The 19,548-nt window shown below is 43.5% G+C and overlaps 2 protein-coding genes across 10 annotated transcripts in view; both read left to right on the top strand.

Moving 5' to 3' along the window:
- mei1 (meiotic double-stranded break formation protein 1) overlaps window positions 1-9,150 on the top strand; it is a 65,010-nt gene extending 55,860 nt beyond the window's left edge. For all 7 annotated transcript variants that reach the window (XM_085270491.1, XM_085270489.1, XM_085270487.1 and 4 more), the window contains 5 exons: window positions 561-642; window positions 1,049-1,155; window positions 2,115-2,246; window positions 8,422-8,537; window positions 9,009-9,150. In XM_085270491.1, coding sequence (XP_085126617.1) covers window positions 561-642; window positions 1,049-1,155; window positions 2,115-2,246; window positions 8,422-8,537; window positions 9,009-9,054 — 483 coding nt within the window. In that variant the 3' untranslated portion in view covers window positions 9,055-9,150. The remainder of the gene's footprint in view (window positions 1-560; window positions 643-1,048; window positions 1,156-2,114; window positions 2,247-8,421; window positions 8,538-9,008) is intronic.
- A 77-nt stretch (window positions 9,151-9,227) lies between these two features.
- Window positions 9,228-19,113, top strand: ccdc134 (coiled-coil domain containing 134). Of its 3 annotated transcripts, none has more exons than XM_085270499.1 (7): window positions 9,228-9,363; window positions 14,381-14,514; window positions 14,673-14,794; window positions 15,358-15,442; window positions 15,738-15,919; window positions 17,812-17,883; window positions 18,122-19,113. In XM_085270499.1, the coding sequence occupies exons 2-7, from the start codon at window positions 14,412-14,414 to the stop codon at window positions 18,245-18,247; spliced, it is 690 nt and encodes a 229-aa protein (XP_085126625.1). In that variant the 5' UTR covers window positions 9,228-9,363; window positions 14,381-14,411; the 3' UTR covers window positions 18,248-19,113. The 3 variants fall into 3 exon arrangements, with proteins under 3 accessions (XP_085126625.1, XP_085126624.1, XP_085126621.1); XM_085270498.1 differs by lacking the exon at window positions 9,228-9,363 and adding an exon at window positions 10,654-11,003 and having other exon boundaries at window positions 14,384-14,514; XM_085270495.1 differs by lacking the exon at window positions 9,228-9,363 and adding an exon at window positions 10,655-11,003.
- The last annotated feature ends 435 nt before the right edge of the window (window positions 19,114-19,548 follow it).

The following is a 19,548-nucleotide window of genomic DNA, read 5'->3' as shown; positions in this document are numbered from 1 at the left end:
CTCATTTTAACCTCTCCTTTTATCTTCCTGTCCTCATTTGCCCTCCTCTCATCTAAGCGTTCTCGTACCTCTGCACACTTCAGCTCCCTCGCGCTCACTCCAGCTCATCCTCTTGACTCCTTTCTTCAGCTTTCTGCTCCTCGCTGCTTATGGATTATAGTCCAACTTTCCACTGTCATCTATATATCTCCGTGGCCTACTTCAGTATTTTTGGACACTACATAGTGCTCAGTGTAAGCCCTGACACTGCGGGAGAGACATGCATTATTAAAACATCACTCAGTCACTCTCTCTAGTGTTCCCTTCTTACCCCCCTTCTTTTACTGACTGCATCTCCGTCTGTTGGAGAGCAGATATCTGTGTTTCTTCCCCCAATTCATCTGTTGCTGCCATCGCGCCCATTTCTGCCGAGCGAGAGCACACAGGCACACGTTTCACATTCTGCTCTTTCCCTGGCTTGCAGCGATTTGACATTTTAAAGCTGAGAGATATTTTTTCTTTTTCTTTTTTTTTCTTCTGCGAATCTCATGTTTTACCTCAATGTGTCTCTTTCTCCTCAGAAGCACGAGTTGCTGTTGCGAGCCTCAGTCAACTGTCTGAGCTCCCTGCTGGGCTTCCTTCAGAGAAAGAGTCCCGCTACAGGTATCAAACAGAGAGATGGGGAAAGAGGGAGTGAGTGAGGATAATGTGCACACGTCCACAGAGAAAGAAATGAAAAACTGCAAATGTATATATTTGAAGGAGATTTGAGAAACAGCAGTGTTTTATGAGTATGACATGTACAGCTGTGGAAAGCAACTGTAAGTGAATTTACAGCAAGTCTTGAGTTGTTTTTTTTTTACTTTGTAACTTAAACTTGAAATAGCATATGTGAAGGTTACATGCCATTGTTTATTCGGACAATATCTGTGCAGCAACAACAGGTTTGTCTTGAGTGGATCTAAGTAAGGCGTGTGTGTGTGTGTGTGTGTGTGTGTGTGTGTGTGTGTGTGTGTGTGTGTGTGTGTGTGTGTGTGTGTGTGTGTGTGTGTGTGTGTGTGTGGAGCAGCCAAGCATGTGGTGTGTCAGCCATGGACTCGATTCCTCCTCCACAGCCTGCTCAGCTCAGGACAGAGCTGCCTTCTGCACCCTGCCATTCTCAGATTCATCATACTTGTAAGATGCTTTACAAACACACACACAAATACAAATCCAAGTAATAAATATTTGATAGCAGAAGTATTCAAAGAAGCATTTAGATCACATCCAAGTGAATACAGTGCAGTCCATCCTGACACAATACAGCGAATCAAAAGAAAAGAAAAGTCATTACCATGTCTGTAAGCTCACTTTATTTATTATTCATTCAGCTCGGGGTTGGAACTGTGGGATTACTTGGAACTACTGGTCAGCTGGAGCCCTGTGAGCCTCCCGCTGCATTAAAAATGTCTGACTTAAAGCATTTTGTGAAAAATCTGGGACAGCGTGTGACTTTGTCCTTCCAACACAAATAAACAAAATGGAAGCAGATTTAATGGAGTTAGGCAGCACTGTGACACGAGTTTAAACACTTTAAATATTTAGCTTGTTTTTCACTTGGTCTGAAATTCACTGTCCACAAACCTAAACATACAGTGGTTGTTAAGAAGGAAAAGAAACAGTGTTGCTCACATTTTTCCAGACATCATTGGATTACATGGAAAGGTAGAAGCAACCGAAAAAGTCCCAAACTATGAGCCAACCAATCAGTCATGTGTACTGAGGAGAACTTATTTTCAATGCAAAGTTAATGCAAATACTTATTTGGTGTGTTTGAATGATAATTAAAAAAAATATTCATGCCATTATTTATGAAAGACTCTTAATTTTAACAAAAGCGGAACAAAATAAAAATCAGTCAGGAGGGACAAAGACAGGAGCAGCCTGTGGCCACCACCACCTATTGGAGGTTGTCTTTTTGCTGCCTCTCCAGTGCACTTGTTGACACTGATGTCCCCGAGGTTTAATATGATAATCAAGTTAATGGTTTTAGAGCAGCGTTTGTTTTTTTTACTGCACAGTAATGTACATCTGTGCAGGATCGTGCATGCGTACGTGTACATGTGTTTCTGCATCTGTGCTTGTGTTCTCCGCAGCTGCTGCAGGACAGCGGGACACCAGTGCTGCGGGAGCCTGACCTGCTCCAGGTGATGGAGGGAGTGGAGAGGAGGGGGGTGAAGGAGCTCAGCAAGGAAGCAGAACAGGCCCTGAGGCTGCTGCTGACACAGGTAAACCTTTGCACACACACACGTATGCTCACACAGATAAAATAGGAGATAATCACACAACAACAGGCCTTCAGTTACCTGTGGATCTGTCCATTCCTCAAATGAATTAATTAGAAAAGGAATCATACAAAGTTCAGTTTTAGCTGGAATCAGTTTGTATTTATATGTTGTGAAAATCAAAACAAGCAGACTGTACTGAGGGGAAATGTGTTTGTGGAAGACCAGGTAGGTTTGTGCAGTTGAAACAGTTATTTCACGTATTTCAACATCTCAAAAAGTAATCGAGTATAAATCTGGATCATGACCAATGTTTGTGTTTGACTTAGATTAGAACATGTACAATACATAAAAGCAGCAAATGGCAAATAATAAGTCGAGCCCGCCCCACACGAGCATGAATCACAATACATTCCACCTCAAGTCAAGGTGAAAATCAGTTTTTCATTAGAAATGCAAAAGCGACTAATCACGACTCCCAGCAGGAAAAAGATTGAAGAAAAGTAACAAACAAGCCTACTGAATTATTCAAATAATTATAATATTCATCACGCATTGTGATGTTGATTTTGCCTTTGCACGCTTTTCATCACTCAGTCGTTCTGTGGTAAGCAAGCGTGTGTTGCTGAATTTTTCTCCCGATGTGTAGTTTATGTTGTTATGAAGTTTGCAACCCGGGTAACCACCTAAGCAAACATTTAGGCTGTCAGTGTGTAAATGTTTAAGTGCAGTTTGAGCTGACAAGCCAGGGTGCGATTTCAAATGATTACTGTCTCACTACCTCCTGAAAGCCAAACTCTAAAGAATTAACTTGCCATCTCTTTATCTCCAAGTATTAAATCTTATCACTGCGAAGCATTAAATTACAATAAAATCAGTTTGCCTCTAAGTAGACATTTCTTTTTTTCCCTCCTGGTCGTTATTTTAAAGATGACTTTGCAGAGTCTCCTGCTGCAAAGACAAACGCTGAGCATCCTGCTCCACTCGTCTTTTCACAGCCAAACCCAACCATAAATGCTATAAAGCATAAATGCATCTTCAGTGGCTAATTAAAACTTAGGTTTATATTTTTAAGTAACTGTTGTGTGTGTAAAACTGATTACTGAACTGTGAGCTAACAATATGATTGCAGTTCGTGTCAGTCTGGGCCTCTCCTCTCCATCCCAGAGCACAGCAGACCAATCAAACTTCCCAACATGGCAAAAGACTTATTGAAAAAATGACTGGTTGACTTGGATGATTGGTAGATCTGTCTGAAAAGTGAGAGGTTAAAAGTCATCTTTTCAAGTTGCTGAAAAGACCTTTAGATAAAAATGTCTTAATCAGCTTGAGAAGTAAAAGGACATCTCTTCAGTTCCCTTTTTCTATCACAGATAGGGTCAGGAGCATCTCAGTGGGTACTGGACCAGTGCATGGCCTCTGACACATAGAGAAACAACCATTTACACTCATATCAACACCTTCACAATCTCCTCAGACGACCAGCAGCTTTTAACGGAGATCCTTCTTGCTTTGAGTCATGCTTTCTTTGGCCACAGGCTTGCAGGAAGAAGGTCGCCATGCAGCACAAACAGTGTGACAGAATCAAACCTTAGATATTCATAAATGAAATAGACGCTTAATCCAGTGTAGAACGTGATTGAAAACGTGGATGATTTCAAGTGTTTGTGACAGCCTGTTACATTTTAACCAAATATCAAAGCTGTTGGGCCGTATAGCAAGAGTGTTTTAAAACACTGGGTTTCATGGCTGTACTCTGTTTATTCCAGGAAAGATGGACTAAATTTGGACCGGATCAGACAGACATGTGACATTTAAAAAAGAGCGAGCTGGTGGAGTTATGTTAATTTGACAGGCACAGAAATATTTGTGGTTTATTTGCAGAGCTTTTCTACCCATCATATTGTTGTGTTGCAGATTGCAGCATAATTTTTTTTGCCAGCCAAACAGATGTTAGCGGAATAGCTGAAATTACTCAGTTTATTTTCCCCACAGATCACAGAGGTGAACTGAGTTTAAAAAAGAAGTTGATGGAAACAACTGTGCTTTCTCTCTCCTCAACTGTGATCACTGGCACAAGCTCTTTGTATCGTTAGTATCATTTGCCAAATCACTCTTATTATGTCTGAACTGGTCTCAAGATGGTGTATTCTCTGCACGGGTGGGGGGGAGGGGGGGTGCGGTCCGCGTGAGGTGAATATTCCTGTTACCCTAGTTAGCTTTGCTGCAAATGCATAAATCTCAGTTGGGTTCGCCTCAAGATTAGGGGCCACATCAGATTGCATAGCTCTAATATGGCATCGTGTGCAGGACCAGAAATGCTTTTGGTGTTCTGAAAGTGGCTCAGAGTCGGAGGAGTGACAGAATGATGGCATACACTGCAGCTCCCAGTGCACTGTGTTCCAGGCAATCGTGAAGTGTGTGAATACATGCGTCTGTGGCTTGTGTAGGTGTGTATGAGTGTGTGGTTGTGTGTGAGTGTGTCTGTATATCTATATGTGTGTTTTTTTAAGTCAGTGACACAGGTTAGGGTAGGCAGGGTTCAATGTGACGCATTTCTCTTAACGGTCTCACAAACAGTGTGATTTTTGTCCCCTGGCATCTCTGCTGCTCTTCTCTCACATACATTTTCACAGATGAGCTTCACAGTTTTCAGAGGTTTTGTTCATCTAGCTTTTGGACTAAAGTGAAGTTTCAGTTCACAAGGAAGTGCATATTTATAAATGATCTATTCTCAGATCACTGGTTTTGCTTCTTGTTTCCTCCCCATGAAAGCTGACATAACGAGCACCGGTGTGCCTGCATGCACATACAGTCAGCAGATATCACCTTTTCTGTTTGCAAGCTTCCATTCCCTGGTTTGTTGTTTCCAGTCAACATTTTTCAGTCTACCTGGTTCCCAAGTAGTCCTAAATACAGATTTCTAATGAATAGGTCTTCAAAATAAAGGAGTGCACCGAAATCTTGAGCCACCTGATTTCTTTGTATTTCGCTTTCTCTAATGTTTCAAAGTGCTCTAGAGCAATAGTCTCCAGGCTTTCTGAAGGTCTTTCGAGTTTTTCTTTGGACATTGGTTACTTTTTCACTCACTTTCAGTCCAGTCCTTGTACTTGACCATTTTCAGAGAACTGTTTTAATTGGGTTTTTTATATCCTAACACTCTGATCTATGAATCATTCAAGCACCAAACTCAAGGGATGAACCAGTGTTGTGTCTGCACATAAAAGACAACTTTGCAAAGAATCTATTTAAATTGTATCTTTAGGCCATTTGTTAGTAGCAGCCTGTTGCAAAAACAGATAACTTGTTCCACTTGTTTAGTTGAATCTATGAAAAATGCCAAAGATAAGACAGTTTGACAGGAATAAAATAGTATTTTTTTCATGATGATTCCCGAAGAGGCATTAGCTGAAAACTTATCTCCACAATGTTTGCAGTAAGTCCTTGAAAAAGTTGTGAAAGTGGAGGACAAAAGAACAAGTTTCAGATTTAAAAAACAATTTACAGCAGATGAGCAGTGTCTGAAAGTCGTGTTTTTAAGAAACAAGAGGAATAAAATCCAGCAAAGACCCTGGCACAGGACTGCAGAGATGCATCTGTACCTTCAGTTGATTCATCTGCAGTTCACTGAAGCCTTATCAGACATAGTCTCAGTGGAAGGGTGGCTGTCAGCCATTCTTAATGAAGAGAAACAGAAAGAAAAGGCTGAAGAAATTGGACTGAGCATCAATCCTATAAAGTGAGTGTCTACAACCACCTGTTAAGTACAGTGGAGGCTCTGTCATGGTTTGGGGTAGTATTTTGGCCAGTGGTGTTGGAGATCTTGTCAAAATTGATGGAATTATAAACGCAGAAAAAACACCATTAAATTTTGATCCACCTTGCAATGCCATCTGACTGCCAAGGGCTTAATTTTGCATCATAACAAAGATCACAAACACACTGCTAATGCAATAAAAGCAAACCTGGATAGAAGAACACACAGTGGAACTCTATCAGTCATGGATTGGCCTCCCCAGAGTCTGGACCTCAGCATTATTAAGCAGAGAACAAAACAAAAAGGCAGAAACATCCAAAGAAGAGCTTTGAATATCCTTCAAGAAGCCTATTAATGAAGACTACTTAAAGAAATGACAAGAAAGCTGCCTAAGAGAGATCAGACTGTGTTAAAGAATGAAGGTCGTACCAAATATTGACTTTCAAGCTCATTAGACTCGTACAGACTCTGTTTTTACCTTATATACTGTATTTACATAAATGTTTCAATGAATCACTGCATCCATTTCCCATTTTTGTACCAAAATAAAAGAGAAATGAGGAGTTTCTCAAAACTTATGCACAGAATAAAGTTGTCCTATTTTCGGTTTGCATAGGTCTTAAATGTTTCAGTGCAAGTCTTTGAAGCACACAAATGCTTTAGTTCTTGCAAAGGTGCTGCATCATTCAGGTTGTGCTTCATAGTGCACCAAACTCTTTGAGGTTGTTTTCCTTTTTGTAAAAACAGTTAATGGAAACAATCGCCTGATAGAATACATTAAGTAGTTGTTAGCACAAAATTACAAAAACCCTTGGGTTGGGTGGGAATCGGTTCATTTCCATCCCAAGTTGGGTTCCAAGTTTAATTTAAAGTGGTCATTAAGAAATCTGAACTTTACCTTGGTTGTGGACATGTTTGAAGAGTGTTAGGAGTGAGCAAGAATACATACAGGCATAGTATTTACTTGTTAGCTTTTTCCATTCCCCAGTGAATTTATTTGTTTCCTCCTTTCCTTTTTTAATGCTCCCAATTGTATTGATCCTATTAGCTCCACCTCTGCCTCACCTGTTGCTTTTATCAGTTTTCAGCCCTTGTTTTAAGCTGCCTTCCATCTCATCCTGAACACATCACTGGCAGCAGCTGCTGCCAAATAAAACTGATTTGACTTTGACTTTAAAAAACCCCACTCACATACGTGTCGGGGTTCCCTTACATACTTTGAAATGATCTTTAGAGAAGTCTCTGAACCTTGGCTTCAGCAGAGAGCTGATCAGTTATAGCTCAGGCCAGGTTCTGGCTGTATCCGCATGAACAACGACGAATAGTAAATCTTGCTGCGTGAGTCTGTTTCTGTGTTGGGGTTGCTCATAACTGCAGGGAAAACTCTGCAAACTTTGAATGTTTGGAAAGTTTTCTGTTGATTGTGAATATTTTTCTCCCAGATTTCTGTTCTTGTTGCTGTTTGTGGCAAACTTTCACTGTTCCCTGTTGCCTACAGTACACATCTGCATCTTCACTGAAGTCCTGTTTGCTGCTTTATGCACATTTTCTGCTTGTGCATATGCTTATGACAGCTGAAATACAGATTTTCAAACTTAATATGCTTTTCATTATCATCTGTCATACATATTTATATATTTTTACAATGCTGGAGGTGTAACATGGGCAAAGTTTCAAATAATGAGTTCCTGTTTATGTGCAAGTAATCCCTGTGAGGCAAAAATTCTAAAAACTTTCATCCAAAGCAATTTTAGTGGAATCCACTAATAATAATTTTAAAAAGGAAATAATTATAATGGAATGCCTGTAAAATCTATATTATGTTGTTTTCAGAAGTTTTCGGGTTTTCTGTGCATCCCTTGGGGTATCCTGTGGGGAGTGCTTTGGGAGCATGGGGTGTTTGGCCTGTTGTTACAGGGCATTCGGTCCCTGTACACCTGCAGAGATAGCTTGGTTCATATTTCTGGCAATAAGTGGGACTCATTTCCATTTGGTCCTGGACTTCTCCATTCATAGTTTTTATGGACAGAATATCTATCCATAACCAATGATTTTCCCTTGAAGGTTGGCTGAGCTGTCCCTTAAAAATAGGGTGAGGAGCTTGGTAATTCAAGTGGGACTCGGAGTAGAACTCCTGCTCTTCCGCATCAAAAGGAGCTAGTTGATGTGGGTTGGATATCTGACTAGGATGGCTCCTGAGCACCTCTGAGGCAAGATATTGCGAAACATGTCCTACCAGGAGGAGGCCTGGGACTCGCTGGAAAGAATCCTGGGTCTCAGCTGGCTTGGGAATGACTCAGTGTTAAATGATAGAAATTAATGGATGGATTCATGGATTTCAAAACTCAAGATCTTAAGGTTCTTGTGTTAGGTCCTTCTAACCCTAGGAAGCTTTTTGTTTTTCCTCTTTTGTTCATTCAGATCCAGAGCAGAGACCTTCTACCCAGAGAGGAACACAAGCAGAAAGTGAAGAACATGATAGAGGAACTCGGAGAGCCCGATGAGAGCTGCAGACACAGTCAGTCCCACGATGTCCTGTATCCTTCACGTGAAGTGAAACACATGCACACCGTTGAACTTTGCTAACACAAACAGCCTCTGAACATGCCTCTGTAAGCAGGAAGTGCTGCAGAACGCAGTAACCCACACAGTAAAGCACATTAGGAAACTCGTACTTTAACATCAGCATCTTCATTGATTTTTCACTGGCAGTTTAATAGATGCCTGTGTTGAACAACACACGCTCTACTGTACATTCATAGTCAGCATGTCATCTGTCATGCTGGCTGACTCCCTCTACTCTACTTACATTTTTCTGCTAATATTAATAATAAACAAATACACAACATATACGTGGAAATAGTAGTTCATTAAAAACACAGTGCATTCAGGCTCAGTAAAGCTGGTAGCAGTTTCAATTTGTTTCTTAATTTAAATGTTCTATCTTTCATCTTCACGCCCACTGCCCCCTCTCACTTTGCTCATTGCTCCTTGACGCTTATCTTCAGACATGTTGGAGACGTGCCCCTCTGCCTGTCTGACTTTGTGCTTTAGACAGGACATCGATTTTGAAAGTTCTTCACCTTGCTCATTTGTTGCATCCGTTTGTTTGACTGTTTCTGTTGTGCTCCTAAAACAATACAACCTGTAGTTTCACAGCGTTCTAGCAATCTGACTGACTGCATGCATTTGTTCATAGAAGCTAGTTCATATTTGCAGCAGTGTTAAAGAAAACAAACATCTTGAATTATAAGTGCATCAATAAATCACTTGTTTTTGTTACAGGTCAACGTTGCTGCTTTTTTGTCTGATGTGGTAGCACTGACAAGCTAATCAACCTTTCCTCTTAAGAAAAAGATTTTTGTACGTTAACATATTTCTATCATATATGCAATGTTACAATAGTAGTTATTGTTGTTATAAAGCATGCCCAAAGTTTAAAATATATTAAGCATATATACATTAACCCCTTTGAACCAGGTGCTCACGGTTAAAAAAGTACTCAGGATATGCCTAATATGGTCATCTCAGGCACAGAGCTCTGACTGTGAACACAGAAGCCTGGTAGAGCTGGTCATCTAATAATGGAAAGGTTGATGGTTCTATCAGAGGGTGCTCTAGTCTCTAGTCTGCATTCCTAAGTGTCCTTGGGCAACATATTGAACCCCATGTCGCTCTCTGATGCGTTCATCGGATATGAATGTGTGAATGTTAGGTAGAAAGCACCGGGCGTAGACAAAAGTACATGTATGAAAGGGGGTGAATGGCTGAATGAAGCATGTTGTATCAAGCCCTTTGAGTGCTAGAGTAGAGTCGCAAAGCATTATATAAGAACAAGTCCATTTAGCATTTATCTAGACCGTCTGTTTGCCGGGGGCAGCCAATTAGAAGGCGTTAAAGGAGAAATGTTAAAACAGCTTATTACAGGCAGAGAGTGAATCTTTTTAGACCAGGACACTGCTAATAAAAAAAACACTGTCTAAGCTGCAGGTGAGCAGCTCTGTTCGGGGAATTAACTCTCTCGCTTTCCCACCTAGAGTTTCTTCTGCCAGGATTTAACCACATTAATGTGAATTTCTCTACCCCATCCACACCTTCTCAAAGTGTCAGGTGATGGGAGTACGACTCCCTGTAGACCACTGGTGTGTGTGGCAGTGGTTGTGAGGTGGACAAGCTGCCAGAGAGCAGCTGTCGGCGAAGTGCTTGAGAGCCATGTGGGATATAATTGCAGGGTAAAACGTCTCCTGTGGTCTATTTTTGAACTGTATGGCCACTGATGGGCTCTCAGGCTTTAGGCTACTGCAAGAAAATCAATCGTTCATTGTACCATCGGGTAGCTCCAGTGTGTTTCTTTACTTCTCACTGGCAGCTCATTAAGTGGCAATGGTGGGGTTCTTATATGATCGCACAGTCCCTTTTGACGTCCAGTTGACTTTTAAATTGCTGTCACAGCCAGCTTCCAGAAAGGCAAGTTTTCATTAGCATAGCCAACCCTAGGTGCAAATAAACTACCTAACATGCTCGCTTACTCCGCCCTGCTGCCATCTTTATAAAATACCTCGGGAGTTTATAGCGTGGCTGGACAGCATCATAATCCCCGGGGAAACTGAGCATAAACCGAACGCAGCCCCTTATCCCCACGCTCTGGCGGTGTCGCCCTCTAACTCCTCCGTGTGGAAACCGCACTCCTCCTCCTCCGTGTTTAGCGCCCGCTCGCTGTCATTCGTCCAAGACGAGCCAGCCGGTGCGATCGTGGCACTGGCAGAGTGGAGCAGCGAGAGCCGCATGTAAATGAACGCCTCCACCTCCGTTGTTGTCACCTGAGGATCCAGAGGAGAGCAAACTCACTGTCCCGTCTACCTCATCGGCGAGCCGAGCTCTTTTTCTGTCTTTGTTCACGCTCGGAGCGGAGATAAAGAAGGTTCAACTGCACTCTTTACTTTGGAGCAAACGCCGCTCGCTAATCGCTGCCTTGTGGCGCTGTCGTTTCTCGCTACAATACGGTGAGTGGACCTCGAGTTTGGTGGCTGTAGTGTCCAGCAGAGCTCTATCTGCCGGGGGATCTGCTGTGCTGGCCGCTGGCTGGCTGGCGGATCCGCCGGAGCGTACAGCTGCGATGACAGGAGGCATCGATTTGTCGACTTTAAATACTTAATTTACAAAAGTGAGCCCCTAGTTGGGAAGTCTTCTATAAATAGTTGTATATCATTGAGATGTTGGTGTATAATACCACTGTATGTAGCCGTGCATCCAAGATACAAAAAGCGTGTAATTCTCCGTTTAGAATATAAATAGTTGCTCAGTAGTTGGGTACAGACAGCCGTGCAGCTGTGGGAAGCCAGGTCAGGTAGGGGACATGCAATCAATTAAACAATCTGTAGCTGATGGTGCATGTGACAGTCTTTATCCACCATCACCATTACGCATGTCCGTCCCTCTGTATGAATGATGACAGAAGGAGAGCCTCTAGGATGGAAGCAGAGAGAGAGAGAGAGAGATGATGTGTCAGTCCTTGAACCTCAAGCCTCCCACAGCAGGCTGGCAGCCTGAGGGGAACCGGGCTCCACTCCTGCTGCACATCCAGCTGTCTGAAAGGCATCTTGCTTTTTTCCCATCCTCTCTGGAGCGCTGTTCACCTCAAGGGTCAGCTGTGGCTCTTGAAATGAATGCTGCAGAGCAGGCTTGTTTGCGGGTCGGACTTCTTTCTCCTCCTTGATTGAAGATTATCATCTTTCATCACACTGGTGAAAATTGGATACATGTTTTCAACAATACAGTCAGAGCGGTTCTTCTTCACGTGTGATTAGATAATGTAACCTACTTTACTGACAAAGCTGGAACCTGGATCTCCCACACAGGAAATCAAACTTCAGCCTCTTTGCCCCAAAGAGGTTGTTGCTAGCAGCTCCAAGCCAAGAGATTTACGTGGGCTCACACGACTTCAGCAAGAACCACTCTGCCTCTGCCTCCAGACCTCCCCGACACATCTCACCAGCTCGAGTGCCGGAGGGACAGACGGCTTCGGAACCGAGCCTCCCACCTTGGATGCTGAACATCTCCCCTGAAGTTTCTTCATTCCAGGACTCAGCAGGGGAGAATATGAAAGAAAGCGTTTTGCAGATCAGCTGGGTTGTCCTAACAGTGTTCTAGTGCATGCACTGCTTTGAGATCAGTTTTGTTTATATGTGCACCAAAAAAAGAAAAGGGTTGGTTAAAGACCGATGAGAACCCCTGCAGGGATCTGACGATCCCTTTTGAGCAGCACATGATGGCGATGGCCAGGTGAACTCCCTCCCTCAGCTGGTTTTACTCCTGTAGTAAGACAGGCTGGGGGTGCAGGGATGCAGGCAATGACTGTTGTGTAAGTTCTCTCTCACAGAGCAGCATCATTTTTAAGGGGAGCTTAAAGTTAACATTAATGTCAGCAGATGATGATTTTTGCATAGTTTTGTGCTTCACACTCCTTTCAGTTCCACTCAGGACCGAGCCAAGTGCCCTGGAATTAGTGACGTGCCCATCCTGTGTAATCAGGGTTGCCTGTTTACAGTTAATGGATGCACTTCTGCACTGCCCGTGCCACATTAGAAATGATTGATCCTGCCTTAATGCCCTTCCTACATCACTTCTTATGGCCTCAGCACTTTGCCCCTCTGTGCGGAAACATCAGCAGCTCCTGGTTATGCGTATTGACGGTGATGACCTTTTCCCTCATAAATATCTGTCAGAGCTACATGGCTGCCTGCTAGGAGGCACACAGGAACATCAAATAACCCGACAAGCTGCTGCTACTACCAGAAAGAGAACCCCCACCCGTCTCTGGCTGTTATCGAGAAATATTGAGGCTTTCGACCAGCACTTAAGGATATTTAGTGCAGCATTTCTCAGAAAGCTGGGAAGCTACCCAAAAGATGTTCTCAGAATGCACAAATTGGCCTTAATCGAACATTGTCTTCACTCAGCTGTCTGCAGGAACGCCGGTTTCTGCTGACTCCGTATGAACAAAGTTGTTTTTGAGTTTTATTTTTAAAATAAATGACCCCAGAGACTGGCAGGGAAAGCCAAAATGAAATAGGGGAAAAAAATCTGCTTTCATTTTTCCGGAAATAATACACCGACGCTGCCGTTAAACAGAAGAATGAGTCAGTATGAAATGCTCATTGTTTGTCTGCGTTATCAGCGTGCCGTAGATGTACAGGCAACGTTGAGAAGCAGATGGGGTTTCTTTCTTTCCCTGTTCTGATTGGAGCAAGTTCTCTTAAGGGTGCTCACTTTAGTCTAAATTAATATTCACGCCCTGAAACATTTGCTCCCTTTCCCGTTCCTTGAGATTTGAGAACAGGCACCCCGGGTTTGTAAAGATTAATCCAGTCAGCGCAGAAATCGAGTATCCCGTGCTCATTATCTGTCATTCCACAGCCGCCTCCTCTATCTTGCACTAGTTCTCCCATCTGTGTGTCTTTGGGTTTCACCGCTGTGCCTTAGCAAAAGGTAGATGAAATATTCACCAGGAAAGCTGTTGTTTCCCTCAGGGTCTCCAACTCCTCTACCCCACCCCCTTCTTCCAAACGCTCCAACGCCCCTCCCTCCTCTCCTCCTCTTCCCCCCCCGCTGCTTCTCCTAATATTACTCTCCCTCCATCCTATCTGTACCCCACTGAATCCCTCTGATAGTATCATTGATGGAGCCCCTGCTAAATTATGCATGGATTAGATGAATTATATCTTGTAGCTTTTCATCTACATGTCCTCTCCCTGCCTCCAGTTACTTCTGTTTTCTGCTAATGTTTTCTTTAAAAAAAAAAAAACTTTATTTTTTGGCTCGCATCGAATCCTCCTTTGATGAGGTCCTATATTTAGCTGTTGTATTTATCTTCTCACTTTCATGCCTCCCTTTGAAACGTACCAAAAAAAGAAAAAAGCCTTGGAGGACGGGGACAGTTGCGACAGGATCAGAATGATATAGAAGACCGCCGCTTTTGAATAGAGAGGGCAGAGGACGGGCAAGAGCAGACCGGGCACCTGCTACAGAGACTGTAAAAGTTCCTCTGGGGATTATGCAAGTGCCAGACATCAGACGTGTCTTAAAAGGAATATACGGAGGCCCTCTTCAAATGCCGGCTACCCTCTGGTGTTCTATATTGACCACTTATCCCCAACATGTCTCCGTATTTCACATATTCCACAAGTATCACACGAGAGAGCACGAGCCCATCTAGTAGCTCTGGAAGGAGAAAAATGAATGAATGGAGAAGAAAGCTGTGTTTGCTGGCTCCATGTGAAAGCGTAGCGAGTCAGGCAAGCTGAAAGGATCTAATCAGGCGACTGTGTGACAATATTCTGCTGTGGAACAATGTCTGATGGCTCATCATCCCTGTTTTCAGAAGAGTGCCTCTCTGCCACCCCCTGCTGACCATGCGGAGTGTGGGTGCAGTGGTCCTGGCGCTCGCCGCTGCCGCACTCAGCTCGGCAGACTCCGACACGCACCGACCGAGACACGACTCCAACCTGGAGATCTGTATCCTTCTGCTGACGGCGTGCAGAGCTGCCGCCAAATGCTGTCCGCTGATGTCTGTGTGTGTGTGTGCAAGTCACTAAGTGTTGAACTTAAGCATCTTCACGGGTGTGTCTCTCTTGATGTAGAGAGCGTTTGTCCTCCTGACCTCCTCCTGTCAGACAAGCGGCTGTTTGAGACCAAGAGGAAAGATCAGCTGAATGCACTCAAGAATCTAGTAGAGCTGAACGACATCAACCAGCAGTACAAGATCATAGACATCATGCTCAAAGGGCTCTTCAAGGTACAGTGTGTATGTGTGTGTGTAAGACATCATATAGTGCCTGGGAAGCAGCAAGTCAAGCACAGACAAGGCCACTAGCATCAGAGAGCAGGCGCTCTGAAGCTCGACCTGCCTGGTGTTTCCAGCAAATTGAAGGATAAGAACGTTTGTAGCTCAATAGAGAATCAAAAGCTCTAAAATCCACCGCATTCAGCAGCGCGTGAGCTCGCTTTTCATTTGAATCTGAATTCATGCTGCTTACAGGTGCCATTCACTTGCACCAGACTGGGAGCTGTGATTTTACTGTAGGCCTCCATTTCCCAGCGGGCAGCTATGCGTGTATCTGCATCGCTCTCAAGGAGAACGAGCAGAGTCGACCTTCGGGGGCTGCAAAACATCGTCAGCACTTCTATACGTCTGCGTGTGTGTGAGCCAGCGTATCTATTCTGTGCAGTGTCCACACAGATCACGCGTTGACTGTAACGTCTGTGGGAGGTGGTGTGTAAAATGTCATAAGAATAACAATCGTAGCACGTAGATGGGAGTACATAACCCTGGAGATTGAGCTCTCTTTCTCTCTTAAGGTGTTGGAGGACTCCCGACAGGTCTTGGTTGCGGCCAACATGCAGCCCGATGACCCCTTCCCCATGGACGATAAGCTCAAAGAAGGTCTGATTCGCTTTTAAATCTCAGCTGTTGCCTTCTCTCTTGCTCTCGAGTGTTTTTCACACACTGATTCTGTCTCCAACACCTCTGCCTGGGTTGTCTTACGCTCTGTTACCCATCTCAAAAAACCCCCACTTCTGCCTGGTGTTCATCATCCCATCTTTATCCCCTTCAGTGCGGTCTGAGTGTGCTCCCCCAGTAAAACCTTGAGCTGTTTTCCTCCCTTTGTTCTGTTAAGCATCATTTTCACCGTGCGCTATATACATGTGCATATTCATATTCTGTTTCTGTCCTGCAGCTTATTCCCACGTAGTGGAGAATACGGCGTTCTTTGGCGACGTGGCGTTGCGTTTCCCCCGTATCGTCCACCACTACTACGACCGGAACACCGACTGGAGCGGCCTGCTGCGCTGGGGGCTGAACTTCTGTAACCAGACGGGGGTTTTCACAGGAGGAGCCCACCAGCACGTCCTCACACTTGTAAGACCTGCCGCAGCCTTTTTATTAAGGGTGTCAAAAAAAATGTTTCTGGTTTCACTTTTTCTCATTTCGATCGTGTGGATTTAGAAGAGATTTGTCGACGTCTCGCTGAAGACTGAGAGTTGTTGCAAAAGCTGAAAGAAAATGATTCAGATCAAAATCTAACTACCTAATTCTTCCTTTGCCAGTGCTCCACTAAGTTTCATGAGATTCAGCGTGATTGATCTTGCAGTGATTGCATACCGCCGCTTCAGCTCACGCCTTGGATTAGAAAAGAAAACATCTCTCTGCAGGAGGATATAATGGAAATATTCAAAACACAGCGAGAAAACAGTGCGTTACAAACCGTAGCACAGTGATGTAAATGTGTCTGGCACAGAGCAAAAGAATAGTTGAGGTTTACAGGGATTCTTCGGCTCCTAATATCCAGCCTTATCCCTGGCAGCGTGTTTAAGGCTCAGCGAATTCTGAAATCTATAGATTCTTGCAAAAGCAACAATAATGGTGCGATGGTAGTAGATTAATATCTCCAGAAGCGAAAAAGCTGCACTGGCTAAAAGAAGGAGTTCAATATCTCAGGGTCTTGCTCACGAGTGGGAGCAAAAGGCGAGCTTGACGGACAGATCGGTTTGGCATCACCAGTGATGTAGACTCTGAGTCTGCTTCACTGTGGTGAAATGAGAGATGAGCGTAAAAGCGAAGCTGTCGATTTATCGGAGCACCTACGTTCCTGCGCTCACCTGTGCCCGCAAGCTCCGTGTGGCGACTGAAAGAATGAGACTGCAGATAGAAGGGGTGGAAATGAACTTTCTCTCAAAAGGTGTCAGGGCTCTCCCTTACAGACTGGATAAGGAGAGCGGTCATTCAGGAGGGGCTCAGAATAGAGGTACTACTCCTCCACATTAAAAAGGAGCCAGTTGCTTGGAAACGCCTCGGTGTCACCCCAGAAGAGCTGGAGGAAGTGGCCGGTGAGAGGGAGGTGGGCCTGGGTAAATGGCAAGGGATGGAAGGGTGGAAAGAACCTTTTATTTTGGAAAACAATACTCAAATATCGAGGGTTTTTTTTCCCCCAGATTTGTTTTGTTCTATAAATACAGTTCTTATCTCCCACTCGCTATTGAAATTTAAATGAATTTAGATAATGCTTCCCAATAACTGCCCAAACTGCCCACCTGCATTTCAAAGTGGCTGCTCAGTGGCTTCTAGATCAGTTTTAGCCACACGTTAAACAGAAGGCACATTCTCATAAACCACAAGAGGTTATCTTTTCAGCAGAAGTGCCATCTGTGCATCATTAGCTATACCAAACAGGAAAAAATGACTTTAAAAAAAAGGGTGACAGTTCTCTGGAAACCTGGTGGGTTTGAAGAGTGATGCAATCTCATGTCATGTAAGTGTGGCGTTATCAGTCATCAGTGTCAGCCAGCGTGTCAGATATTTCTGTAGAAATTGAAATTTGGCCTTTTAAACTTTAAAGACCAAAGGCGTCTAACTGGTGTTTCCTTGTTTAATGTGCGGGTTAATGAACTAAACTCCTGCAGGATTAATCTGTGACCTTAGCAATGTGCCAAGAGGATTATGAAGTGGATTAATTCTGAGGCTCGAAGCAGCAGCAGCAGTTTTGCGTCCTAAAAGTGTGCGTTCGACCCTCGCTTAACCCCACGCTTGGTTTCCGACTCCCTCGTCTCTATTTCATCCACCTCCATGAGCGGTAAATAATGAAGAATGAGCTCTAATACTCACAAGGAATGTGGTTTAAATTGCATCAGAGCGCTTCTTAGCTGTAGCATAAGTGATGTGACGTTTCTTAGCTCTTTTTGAAGCAAGCATTATGTATCATCTCCCCCTCTTTTCTTTCCTCTGCCATCTTTCCTATTCTGCTCACCTTGCAGATGTCACAGGAACTGGGAATAACAGAGAAATCCCCAGACTTTATAAACCCGTACCGCACAGAGAGAGATGATGTGAGTACGCTGCGTACATGCTGTTCTACACTTTGCCATCATCCATTATTATTCTAGCCTGATACCTGGTAACAGCTTTCTTAATACCCCGGAGACTCTCTGGGTACACCTTTGCAACCAGCAGGAGTAGAAACACATGCAGATCTTTGCTTTGTTTTTCGTAGAAATTCTCTAAGAAAACACAGCCTCTCTCACATCGCGACTTTGATCTCCCCGCACCCTTTCTTATCTGCCGCAGGTGCTTCACACAGCCGAGGCTTTCCAGAAGATCCTGAGGGAGGAGGAGAAGAGGAGGAGGAAGGAGGAGAAGAGGAAAGAGATCAGGAAAGGCCCTCGCATATCCCGCTCTCGCAACGAGCTATAGCGCTACACCTCATCGAGCGCGAAGAGCAGAGGAGAGGGAGGAAGAGGAGGAGGAGATGAGAAGGCGCGTACACTCGCAGTCCACAAGGGGTGGCTTGACTTGTAGACTCTGGTGACAGTGAAGAAAAACAAAAAGCTGCCGTCACTTGTACAAAAGCCAGGTGCTCGAGAGAGAGAGAGAGAGAGAGAAAACCTCAATGTGACACAAAAATGTAAAGTGGAGGAGGGGGTTCGTCCAGATCTGAGAAAAGCCTGAGCTGCTGTAAGTCAGCAGTTCTTTAGAATTTGGGGGGGAAGGAAAAAATAACAAGAGAAATAACTCTCTGGAGATGAAGTTAAGGCAAACTCATTTTTGATAACTTGAAGCTTATGTAACTGAACTTTGGGATATTAATTAATTTTAGTCTAATCCTTTTTCTTCAAAACTTTGCGAAGCCCCCGCTGTACTGTGTCTGGTCTCGGTTTAATGTATCTAAAATCCCATACGCTTCAAGTAGGTGCAATTGCCAAATTTGACCTTTTGAAAATGTGGCGTGTTTATGGTTGGGTTGGGCTCGACCGCTGATTGAATATTATCTTTCATTATTTCTAAGAGCTGTTGAATTTCTCAAAGGATGTTTGTGAATAGGCAGATTTACATTCCCACTGCTGCTCAGAATTAATAAGGACACATCATTATGTTGCGTTTGCCTGAAGGATGGCGTAATGATAAAGATTACCATGGGTTCATTTTTATGTCTGCTATTTTATTTCCATCTGAGGGACTCATTTGAGATTTTTTTTTAATTGACCATATAGTTTTTTCTGCCTTAATGAGCCTTCACATTATTTTTATCCTGTCAACCTGAAATACAACATGTGACCATTCATCTAGCAGTCCCTCGTCTTTAACCTTTTTTCCCATATTTTTCCCCTTTTTAAATTGACACGTTTTGTGGATTCAGAGCTACACAATTGAGACTGATGTAATTTTCATATAGTAATAATGACTGTTATGAAAACTATATGTATATTCAGAGAAAAATATCATTGCTGCAGAATGAACAAGCCATTTTGTTAACACGTGTAATGAAATAAAGTGACTCTGATACATAAGGAAGAAAATTATATATATAATATATTTGTACTTCATGTGGCTTCATACTGTAGGGATGTCAATCTCATTTTACATTGTGGGCCACGCACAGCCCTCTTTGACCTTAAACGGCTGGACCAGTGAAAGTACAAAATAAATAATAAAAATAAAATTACAGAAAAAGCTCCGGTAGTTCATTATACAGACTGTCACTGTACTTAATATAC

Source organism: Mchenga conophoros, linkage group LG4 (assembly GCF_057382185.1).
Source record: "Mchenga conophoros isolate Kocher_MC1m ecotype Shallow Benthic linkage group LG4, M_conophoros_male_GT1.1, whole genome shotgun sequence".
Taxonomy (NCBI): domain Eukaryota; kingdom Metazoa; phylum Chordata; class Actinopteri; order Cichliformes; family Cichlidae; genus Mchenga; species Mchenga conophoros.
Note: the sequence above shows the minus strand (reverse complement) of the source record. Positions and strands in the feature narration are given on the sequence as shown.

Bases quoted from the DNA above. Each gene is read 5' to 3' on its own strand.
- ccdc134 (XM_085270499.1), top strand. From the start codon at position 14,412: ATGCGGAGTGTGGGTGCAGTGGTCCTGGCGCTCGCCGCTGCCGCACTC. The intron at 15,920-17,811 runs GTAAGACCTGCC...CTCACCTTGCAG, and splicing joins ACCAGCACGTCCTCACACTT to ATGTCACAGGAACTGGGAAT. The intron at 17,884-18,121 runs GTGAGTACGCTG...TATCTGCCGCAG, and splicing joins ACCGCACAGAGAGAGATGAT to GTGCTTCACACAGCCGAGGC.